Here is an 11,934-nt window from a genome sequence, read left to right on the forward strand (position 1 = left end):
AAGTCAGAGGGTTGTTAAGGAAAGCTGAAGCTACAGACATTCATGTAATGGTTCATTTACTGATGAGCAGTTCCAGTGAGCAGTTACCCGCCTTGTTGAATGTGTGACATATTGGCAATAGTGTCAACTTTCATATGCTAAACTTGAGTTCTACATGACAGCACCATCTGGGTTTTGCATATTTCCTGTCATCTATGCATGCATGATTGTAAATGTTTGATGTCAAAATCAATATTTCAGTCTGTGCACACATCTTCTAGATCTGAAAGAATCTCTTCCTGGAGTGGAAACAAAACACAAATCACTCTGGATGAAAATAATTGTTATTTCTGTGGCTTATGCTTAAATCTTTGGACATTATATGTGAGAGTTCTGTGCATTTTCAACAGTGTTTTCTTCTCATCTGTCCATCTGATGAAATGCATCTGGTTCCAGGAGCTTTTGTGGGCCCTTAAATCGTCATCACCTTCTTCCTCACTTGCTATGGCTGTAACTGGTAAATGGCTTCAAAGGGAGGTGTGATGGAAGACATGGAAACACAGGTAGTGAGTACTGTAGCTTTCTCTCTCTCTCTGCCTCTTGAAAGGTGCTCAGCACTCCAAATCTGTCTCATCTGCCTTGTAGTTGACTGCCCCCTGGTGGTATCTTGCAGCTCCAATTGTGGAATAATGCTTACGAGAGACCAACCCTTTTGTAAAAGTCACTTGTTTTGACCTCTGACCTCAAGATATGTGAATGTAAATGGGTTCTCTGGGTACCTACGAAGTCTCCCCTTTACAGACATGCCCACTTTACGATAATCACATGCAGTTTGTGGCAAGTCATTGTCAAGTCAGCACACTGACACACTGACAGCTGTTGTTGCCTGTTGGGCTTGAGTTCACCATGTTATGATTTGAGCATATTTGTTATGCTACATGCAGTACCTTTGAGGGTTTCTGGACAATATTTGTCATTGTTTTGTGTTGTTTGATTGATTTCCAATCATAAATATATACATACATTTGCATAAAGCAGCATATGTGTCCAATCCCATGTTAATAAGAGTATTAGATACTTGACAAATCTCCCTTTAAGGTACATTTTGAACTAATGTGACTTAATGAGGCAAAGAAAAAATATGGCAGACTTTTCTCTGTTTGTTACAGTATTATTTCGACAGGCAGTCGCCACCAACAAAATCAACAGAAGCTCATGAGGAAGGCTGCCTCTGTCTCGGGGGTGGAGCTTGACTCTCTGGTGTTGGTGTCAGAGAGGAGGATGCTGCACAAACTGTAGAGCATCATGCACATTTGACTCTCACCCTTTCCACAATGTGCTGGAGCACCGTCAGCAACAGTCTGTTACCACCACGATGCAACATAGGAAATCCTTTCTTCCTGTGGAAATCAGACTTTACAACTCATCTACATCATGTAGAGAGACGGACTGCAGAGGCATTAGATGCTGAGGTGGCTCCAGACTCCATTTCGGCTCTGGATTACTGTCTCTCCGTGGATTACATCATTACAACTTTCTGATTTATGGGACATAATGTGCAACAGGCTAATGGGATATTATGTGCAACATCATGGACATAATCATTGAACATTTTGAATTTTGGCATTGTGTCTATCTTCCAATCTTCTTTGTCTTGTCTTATCTTGTGTAGCAACACTCTGGGCTGTGTTTTAATAAACAGTGTTACTCCTTTTCCAACACTGTTCTGCTGAACAGCTGCGTGTGGAGACAAACTGGCTGATGAATCAGTTCGGGGAAGAACATGACAAGCCAAATTACTCAAACCATTCCAAGCTTTACCCAAAGTGGCTTTCCAAAGAAGCACCAGTTCATTTTATGACAAAAATGGGAGGGGCAACAAATCCTAAAAGCCAGCACATTATGTTCTTGATTTATGAATCACAATCTGAGTCTTTCCCAGCAAATAGTGATGTGTATGCTCATGTGAAGTTGTGAGGCTGGACATTGTGACGTGGCTTCCTTCACATAAACACAGTACAGTAGTAGAAAGAGTCTTTCTGATTATGTTTGTTTGTCCACCACTTGGCTCCACAAGTCTGTTCAATAAGCCGGCCAGGAGCAGACGGTCATAAATCACCAGAAGTACTTCAGTCAGCTGCTCCCCAGAGCATTGAGACGCTGCTTCATCCCAATAAGCCACAGGTGATTTACTGAGAGTTTCCCAGTCAGTGTCAGCCCTCATTAAATTCTTCCCCAGTGAACAAAGTTTTTCAACTAAAGCATTTACTGCGTTTTGTTGAAGAGAAGGAAACAAACTGAAGCATAAATGGATAACAGGCAGCTGGTGATGGTTTGCAGTTGGAGCCAGCTGGAGCCACTAGAGGGCGACTTCTTGTCAAAGGAGGGAGAAGTTCAGAAAGTGAGGAAGTTATGTATTTGTGTTTTCTTTTGTCTCTGTGAAAGCATCAAGCAGATGTTTGCATGTTTGGTCCACTCTGTAACTGTGTAATGCTCAGCAGGACACACAGGAGAAACTTAGTGAAGTTCAGTAATGTAGCTGTAGGCCACTGATGTCACAGCTGCATCAAATATGGAAAAATCTGAGGCCAAATAATGAAATGAAATATTAGAATGGATTCATACATTTGCAAATACACTACACTGCCATATGGCTTACATGAGGTCCAAAAAATGCTATATGAGGTGTAAAAAAAAAGAAGAGAATTAAAGGAGGAATGCATATAACTGTGCAAAACTATAAATCAGTGGATCATATGGTGTGTGGTTTGTAAGTAGAAATACTGCATTCTAACTACAAATCTTGGCAGGTTTTGAGCACTTAGTGGCTCAAAGACACTAAATCATGTAGATGTCTGAGAAAAACCTTTTGTTGCCTGGTTAGACAAGTGAATTCCACTCAAGCCACTTATTATATACAACATTTTTTTGTGATAAATATTTATTCACTGATTCTCTTTAAGTTAATTTTCCCTCGCACCTTGTGTTGTTCACAAAAACAAACAAAAAAATCGCTATTCTAAAAACTGGCTCGCCAGTGTTTCTGTCTGTGGTGTCTGTGATATTACATCACAGACACCACAGACAGAAATCCTTGGCTCCGTGCCTCACTTAATAGGACCCTCTGATGACCACAGAGGGCAGCCATGATGGTTTGTAGTTGGCCCTCTGATATCTGAGGTTTACCTCATGTCTGTATCACATCCAGCAGTGTCAGTGAGTGAGAACAAGAGTGCAGAAATCATCTTCCACCATCAGCACCAGCCTTTGTGTGATTTAAGTGTGTGAGTACCGTACATTTCCCCTCAAGAGTTCCCAGAACATTTTTTAAAAGTGGTTAAATGTCAAAAGATTCTTCACATTCAGTGTCTGGCTGTTTTCATTAAATGTTAATAGCCAGGCAATCTTCATGTAAAGGAGGTATTTGATTTTCTTCAAAATACATTCAGTTTGATCTGACATAAGGCACTACAGTGTCGACCCCCACAGAGGCCTCACAAAGGATTCCCATTTAAATCAAAACAACACCCTCCAGACTCCAGCTGGAACATTTGTGGAAATAAATACAGTTTTAGATACACTATAAAACTATAATGTTTACAGTCTTGTGATTGTTGCATCTTCATTTCAGTGCAAATGTCTTGGCTGCTGATGAGCCAACTCAGCATTTACTGTAAATCCATTCTGCTCGGACACACTTAATCCGTGTCATCAGCCAAAATAGATCTGTCAATTCATTCAAAAGTAAATGAAAGACTGGGCTACAAACAAGGCACTTTGCTCCTGTCCTGTCAGCTGTCCCTGGCTCTGAGAGCTACTTACTTTGTTTTAGCTTGTCTGTCATCATAGTAGTGGTGAGTCAGAGCATGGAGTCTATGTGGGTGATTACTGAACGGCCAGAACCCGTACAGATGCACATTGGCACAGTGTTCCAGAGCCAGGCTAACCATCATTATGCCGGTTCTGAGTCATTCTCCTTTTAGGCCTTGGGAGCGCCAGAAGAGCGCCAGATCCTGAGACATATTAAGGGAGGGTGATCTTATTTTGCAAATGAGCATGTGTGTGTTTACTAGTTTCAATAGCTAATAATGTCAAAAATTAACGTTCCATCCTTCTCTGGCTGTGTTGGTGGTAGACAGATGTGATTTATGTCTTGGTGAGGCCAAAGGTTTGTACTTTATTGACTGTTCTTTTGAAGTTATTTCAAATGGACATGCTGTACTTTATTTTTCTTAAGTAGCAGATTATTAATCTGCTCACCTGGTTCTACTTTCCTTCATCTGCCCTTGTTACATGCCGAGCTGGAGAACGGAGCAGAAGTTGCCAATGGGCCTAAGGGCAGTATTCAATACTGTGTGTGGTGGTTGTGGTTGGCGGGTGTGTCGGAGTCTGCAGTTGTCTTTTGTGATTTAAGTGTGCTTATTGCTATATTGTCAGGAAGTAGTGTTAAATTGTTCAATACCTGATTGTTCGCTGCCGCTGAGGAGCAGTAGGTTTAAGTTGAGTACCTCCGGGTTGTTTTTCACTGCGATTTGTAAGCAGTAGCTTTAATTTGAGTGTTTTTTTGTTTGTTTAATGAAAGTACTACAAAATCTATGCTAATAAATCACTGGATCATATGGTGTTCCAGCCAAATATGTGGTTTGTAAAGAAATACTGCATTTTAATGATAAATGTTGGGAGGTTTCGGGACACTAAATCGCTCAATGATACTAAATCATGGAAGCTAAGACGTCTTGAATTCCAGTCCAGCCACTAATTACATACAAAGAACTTTTTCTGCTGATTATTTATTCACTTTAACTTAATTGTCCCTCTTAGTTTGTGCTGTTCTCAACAACAAAAAAAGCACAAACTTTCACATGAAACTAAAACTGGCTCACCAAGAGTTCTCAAGTTTAGTCATCTGCAGCTTGTATGTTATTGTTCTGGATGACAAAGATCACTGTCAAGACTTTATAAGTATGAAAGGCAATACTCCAAGTTACACAAGACACACCCAGGTCTTGATTCCAATGCAAAAGCTCCCGTGGTCAGTTACATAACTGTCATTAGTAATTGATTAACACAAGGCACCACAATGTAAACCCCCACAAAGGCCTCACAAAGGATTCCCATTTAAATCAAAATAACTCCCTCCAGACTCCAGCTGCAACATTTGTGGTAATAAATACAGTTTTAGACTACAAGACTATTTACAAGACTATAGCTAATATTTTTGTTGCATCTTCATTTCAGTGCAAATGTCTTGGCTGCCAACTCAGCATTCACTGAGAGTCCATCTCACAGACTGTATATAAGAAGTGGACGTAGTCACCGTGATGTCACCCATTGGTTTGTGGACTGCCGTTTTGAAGCCTCAAGTTCAGCATTTTGGCCATCGCCATCTTGTTTTTTTGCAACCAGAAGTGACAGGAGAGGGTGGAGCTAATGGTTATTAGAAAGAATGCAAGTTTAAGGCATTTCCACATTGGCTTCACTTTTCAGACCCTGGAGTTGCCCTCTGGTCCATCTTGCTTGGACATACTTAATCCATGTCATCATGTCATCAGCCAGTGGCAAAACAAAAGAAAAAAAAGGCCACAAACTGCATAGGAGGGCAGAAAGTTTTTGAGCATGCAGGGCAGACGTAGAGGACAGAATAGATCTGGCAATTCATTCAAAAGTATATGAAAGACTGGGCTACAAAGAAGACACTTTGCTCCTGTCCTGCCAGTTGCTCCTGAGTCTGGAAACTACTTTTCACCTGGTCGACAATCTCCCAGGTGAAGCCTGAGCACCCCCTCAGTGTGCAGCTGCAACAAGAGGTCAAACTCAGCCGGCATGGTGTGGAATCCCGTAGCTTTTATGTCATCGTAGTAGTGGTTAGCCAGGGTGTAGAGTCCTTTTGGGTGATTACTGAACGGCCAGAACCCATACAGATGCACATTGGCACAGTGTTCCAGCGCCAGGCTAACCATCATTATGCCGGTGCTGAGTCGTGCTCCTTTTAGGCCATGGGAGCGCCAGAAGAGCGTCAGATTCTGGAGGTAGTCAGGGTTAAAGAAGACGGGCCGGGCAGGGCTTTCAAAGTCCTCAGTGGCGTAGACGGCCCGCAGGCACACAGGGGTGCTGAAGCCGTATGAGAAGGCGGGAAGGAGCAGCAGGGAGTTGCCGTACCTGCGCAGACTCTCCACAAAGGGACGGCGACGCCCCATCAGAGACCCAAACCTGAAAATAAACAGCAGATGTGAAGCAACAAGACAACAGGAACATTTTAAAGTGCAGTGAGGTTCATCCTCTGACTCACTTATTTACGAGAATAGTTGGGTTTGCTGTCACAAGGTCAGTCTTGATGCCCACGTGTTTCTCGTAGCCATTTTCCAAGGGAGGTAGGTTGCACCTGAACAAGCAACAAAGACGATATAGAGATCGTTATAAAGAATTGCAAAGAATGTGAATGTTAACGTTGATTAAGGTTGTCATCAGTCCACTACACTGGACACCTTTCTCACCTGATAACAAACTGAGCTGAATCAATCATCTTTCCACAGCTGCTGTTGGTCAGGATTCCTCCGTTCCCAACAACAGCACACGTGTCCCATGTTTTATTTGGGAACGGATGCTCCTGGAATTAACACCAGAGGAAAATGTATTACAAAACAACATTTATATACAGATTATATCATACTGTCTATGAAAGACAAAGAGACATATTAAGGGAAGTTGATCTAAGGCCGATCTAATCTCATTTGCAAATAAGCATGTGTGTGTTTACTAGTTTCAATAGCTAATAATGTTAAAGCTTAAAGTTCCTTCCTTCTTTGGCTGTGTTGGTGGTAGACAGATGTTATTCACGTCTTGGTGAGGTCAAAAGTTTGTACTTTATGGGCTGTGTGCCTTGCTTTCCACCTGTTGTGTCCTGTATCCTGAATCCTGTTACTTGGAATCTGAACCAGAGGCTGTAGACTCTTCGGGCCCTATCTTACACGTGGCTCAAAGCGGCACACAGTGCAACTGTCAATGCTAGTTTCAGACTGACGCAGTTCTAATTTTCATGCCTACCGCTTACATTGTGAAAGTAGCAAATGTACTTGCTCTGAAACTCTAATTTAGCACCTTTAACTAGCAAAAGAGGAGTTGGACATGTCCTAAATGCACTTGCACCACATACTTTAGACCTGTCTATATTTCATTTAAACAGGGCCTTTGATATCTTTTTATCACATAGCTGCTTTATTGAACTGTGTATTGTGTGTGTATAGTCTATATACTACTTGTATAGTCTATATACACACACAGTAGTCACTATTTTTACTATCTACTTCTTATCTTATCTTATTGTTGTATTGTATTGTTCTTAAGAAGCAGGTTATTAGCCTGCTCACCTGGTTCTACTTTCCCTCATCTGCCCTGCAGTACATAACCGGCCTATTTCCACTCATTCCCTGACAGATTGATATTATAGCTTTGTGCCTTGCTTTCCACCTGTTGTGACTTGTATCCTGAATCCTGTTACTTGGAATCTGAACCTGACTGTCTGCATGGCTGCTTCATTGAACTTTGGATTGTGTGTGTATAGTCTATATGCACACACTTTAGTCACTATCTTTACTATCTACTTCTTATCTTATCTTATTGTTGTTATTGTATTTATCTTCACTATCTTTTACTATTTTATCGCAAGATTTTTTTTGCTTTGAAAACAAAGTCCTCTTGTGTGACGTAGAGTTATGTACATAGCTGAGGTCATAGTGAAGATAAGAACTACATCCAAATAAACTGAAATCCTCTGTGACTCAGTTACATTTATCTGTATCTGCCTTCTACCACAATTGTCTTTACTAGTTAATTAAAATTCCCTAAATGTATTCATTATATTACTTCACATTTTGAGCCACCCTAACTAGTATTGCTTTTATCAGAAGTTAAACAAAAACAATCAAAGATGATCTCACAGATTTAATGAGTCATACTTTGGATTCTTACAATTCTGTCCATATCCCCTAAAAAGTAGATAAAGGTGTATATTGATGTCACATTATATTGTATGACAAGAATATAACTTGCACCAAACAAGACACCAAACAAGCATCAGATGTTGTGGTAATATTCATGAATGAGAAACAACTTACCTTTACAAAGGTGCTGAAAATCTCCGGGTTCACCTGGAGGGTCCTCTTATTTTCTCCGTCGTATACGATCTTCGATCCCACTGGAGTGTTGGCCTGGGTAATGATGGCCTTGTCAGAACCATGGCACTCGCTGCTCAGCTGAGATCTGGGGAACCACAAGGACTTCGTTAAATCACATTCAAGATGGTCAGGAGTGGTGTTGAACAGAAAGCTTCATAATTTGCAAAATACAGAAAGAGTTAATTGACACTGGCGATAAGTCATATCTGGGCATGCATTGACAATTATTTGCACTTCTGGTAACCTTTTTTTGTTGTTTTTTTTGTTTGCAGAATACAAAATGAAATAAATTCAAAATAAATTACCTGTATTTTTGGTAATTGTCCTCCTGCTTCTTCCAGGTTTTAGAGTAACGCTCTTTTACTTTCATGAAGACCTCCCTGTGACACACACACACAAACACACACACACACACACACACACATCCAAATACACAGTCAGGTGTGTAATCCCTGTAGCACTGACATGACTTGATCTGTTAAAGGCATAAACAAAAAGGTGCCTTAAGGAGAAGAAGCAAAGTGATGGTGTTTGTTCTCACTTGCAGCCTTTACAGAGGTCAGCGGGCCAGGGGGGGCTTTTCTTGTGAGGAGGCGGTCTGTGAGGTTCCACATTACTGTGGAGCGAACACAAGAGAAACAGGACAGGTGAGTAACATGTTGATGTCAGAGATAAAACAGATGCTATAAGAGGCTCTGAGCCCCATTTGTCTTTGCTTCATATCAGAATGAGAATTAGCTTTATTAGCCAATTATATGTATACTGTATATATCTATATCTAAATGTGCTGTATTGATTGCTTCCATGCACGTTGTCATTACATAAAGCAATCTAACCAGTGAATGCTTTTATGCAATCAACTATGTGGCTAAACCTGAAGTTCTGACTTCAGCAGGAGACTTTTGTTTCTGGGCGTTATAATCTCTGTGGTCTGTGGTCTGTGCTATGTATTAATTATAGTTATGTAGTTATGTATCCTCTTCTCTTCCAGTTATTAAGTTTCCAAAAAGATTTTTTTTTAAATCTCTGATAGAGTCCAGTTGGAGTTGTGATGTGTGATCCTGCTTGATTCCCAGCCTTCACTCTTACGATGTGTGCACCTGTAGGACTGCAAACCCACAACCTATGAGAGATCGTTATTAAACTTAAAACTTTAACTGTTTTTTTAGAATTTTGGTTTAATGGTGTTAACTGTCAAAGGAAAAAACTGTTTTCTTGGAGAAAGAAACCTTTTGAAGCCCCTGAGTGCACATCTGAAGGACAGAGTGTCACAACCCCAGACAATCTTCATACTCCCCTGGAGTATTTCAGGAAGTTCATCACAGCAGAAATGCTTGAGTTACTGAAGGAGCAAACAAATTTGTACAGCGTACAAAAATCTTCACATCACAGCAATATTAACACCACTGTTAAGGAGCTGGAAATATTAATTGGTCTCTACCTGCACATGGGTCTTTGCCAACTGCCAGGAAATCGTGCTTACTTGGAAAATGACACAAGGTGTGCCATGGTGGCTGACAACATGTCACGCAACCCGTTTTCACACCCTGCTGGCATCTCTACATATAACTGATAACACTGATCTGTCAAACAGGCAAGAAGGGGATAAGTGCTGGAAGATCCGTCCATGGCTTGATAAGTTTCGCAAACAATGCCTGGAGATCACCCCAGAGGAACACAACTCTATTGATGAGCAAATGGTGTCTTTCAGAGGGACTCACATGGAAATAACACGGCATCATTTTAACACCACTGAAAAACAAGTTAACCTCTTAGTTATTTCGTATTGAAGACGTGCCATTTTCCCCAATTCATTTTCTAAATGTCTCTGCTAGTAACTTCCCTCTTAGATTGCTTAGATCATGATGTTGAAATGTATTGACTCGGGGGCAGAAAAACACCAAAGTCATTTCACACTAACTTCACCTTTAACAGCTTTGTGTCTTTTGACAAAGAGGATGACATCAGCGGAAAAACAAAATACTTCAATTTCTGCCCTATATTATCAACTGCTCCACTCTTGTCTTGTGGTCACCCAGCATGCCTCTTTATCGTTTGCCCCCACTAACACACCTCCAGCACCCAAAATACAAAAAACATCCTGATTGGATTAAAAATAGTGTTATTCTATAGGGAGTTGGGACACACTTACTTGTCGTTGATCATGATGAGAGTGGTCAGCAGACTCCCCACAGAGCAGAAAGTGATCACCAAAGAGAAGAGTGACTTCTTCTTCAAGAGCTGTCCCCTCATACCTCTCCACTCCTGCTAACTTCAACCTCTCACACTGTGTTAATCTTTGGCCTCTCTGCTTCCTCCTCAGTTAGTCGTCTGCCTCTTGTTCAGACAAGTCATCTGTTTGTTTGTTTTTTTGTTTGTCTTCTCTGTCCTTTGTCTCTCCTCTTTCCCTGTTTGTGTCCAGGCCAGATGAAACTGATCACCTTTTGTAGCTCCATCACATCCTACTTTAATCCTTGTCATGTCTATTTTGGTCCACCCATTTTCTCACCTATGCCTCTCCCTCTTTTTCTCATGTGTTTACACAATGAAATACATAATCACTAAGCTATGCTATAACCCAATTGAGTTCCACCCAATCAGAGTTACTCCTAAGATTGTTCAACTCATTTTACCTGAGGTTACCTTGCCTCATCCAAAAGCGATTGCGGAGTGGATGGATGACATGAAAAGGTGGCCTGAGATCAGTTATGGTGATATTTTTAACTACTTTGTTCTGTCGGTAGATGGCTCTGCGATGAAAAACTATACATTTCTTGAAAACAAATGGTCAGAGGGTTGTTAAGGAAAGCTGAAGCTGCACACATTCACGTCATGGTTCATTGACTGAAGAGCAGATCGAATTAGCAGGTGCGGGCCTTGTTGAATGTGTGACATGTTGTGATAGTACAGGTGTCACCACATCAACAATGGATGATTGTTAATGTTTGATGTCAAAATCATGTCCTCAGTCTGTGCATCTTCTAGATCTGAAAGAATCTCTTACTGGAGTGGAAACATAAGACGAATCACTCCTGGATGATGCAACTAATAGATGAAAATAATTGCTAATTCTGTGGTTTAAGCTTAAATCTTTAAACATTATATGTGACAGTTTTGTGCATTTTCAACAGTGTTTTTTTCTCATCTGTCCATCTGACGAGGCTTAACTAAAAAGCATCTTTTGTAAACGTCACTTGTTTTTGTATCACAGTATGTGTTATTTTTATTTTGAAATAAAATGAAATAAAAAATAACTTTTTCCATTTTCTATTTTATATTCATTCATTTTTTTTATTTTAACATTTTCACATTTTTAATAATGTTTTATTTTTAACTTTTAAGTTTAATGTTGTGTTGTTGGCACAACTGACAGCCGTAACCATCATGAAATAACTGCAGTTCCTGTCTTATGTGCCAGAGAGCAGCAACATGCCTTTTTAAATTCCAGTTTAAGTTATTTTTTTTATTTTATTCTTTCCATTTTCCATTTTTATTTTTATTTGTTTTTATTTTTCATTATTTGTTTTTATTTAATTTTTTTTTTTTTCTATTTTCCATTTTTTTTTTAATTCTTTTTTCTTTTAACATTTTAACATTTTTAATAATGTTTTATTTTTAACTTTTAAGTTTAATGTTGTGTTGTGGCACCTCTGACAGCCTTAACCATCATGAAATAACTGCAGTTCCTGTCTTTTGTGCCAGAGAGCAGCAAAACGCGTTTTTAAATTCCAGTTGAAGTTATTTTTAATTTTATTTATTTTTTATTTTTTTTTCTAATTTC

At 40.0% G+C, this 11,934-nt stretch overlaps 1 protein-coding gene and 1 long non-coding RNA gene across 2 annotated transcripts; one reads left to right on the plus strand and one right to left on the minus strand.

Annotated features, from left to right (window-relative positions):
• The first annotated feature begins 73 nt into the window (after window positions 1–73).
• On the plus strand, window positions 74–1,687 carry LOC141780871 (uncharacterized). Its single transcript, XR_012596731.1, has 2 exons — window positions 74–542; window positions 1,149–1,687. It is a non-coding gene; the product is annotated as an uncharacterized LOC141780871 (long non-coding RNA).
• A 3,787-nt stretch (window positions 1,688–5,474) lies between these two features.
• Window positions 5,475–10,645, minus strand: LOC141780869 (alpha-2,8-sialyltransferase 8E-like). Its single transcript, XM_074656305.1, has 7 exons — window positions 10,306–10,645; window positions 8,695–8,769; window positions 8,459–8,533; window positions 8,094–8,238; window positions 6,474–6,586; window positions 6,269–6,361; window positions 5,475–6,189 (listed from the first exon to the last, which is right to left on the minus strand). The coding sequence occupies exons 1-7, from the start codon at window positions 10,404–10,406 to the stop codon at window positions 5,715–5,717; spliced, it is 1,077 nt and encodes a 358-aa protein (XP_074512406.1). The 5' UTR covers window positions 10,407–10,645; the 3' UTR covers window positions 5,475–5,714.
• Between the last annotated feature and the right edge of the window lie 1,289 nt (window positions 10,646–11,934).

The sequence above is a fragment of the Sebastes fasciatus genome, chromosome 13 (genome assembly GCF_043250625.1).
Source record: "Sebastes fasciatus isolate fSebFas1 chromosome 13, fSebFas1.pri, whole genome shotgun sequence".
NCBI lineage: Eukaryota > Metazoa > Chordata > Actinopteri > Perciformes > Sebastidae > Sebastes > Sebastes fasciatus.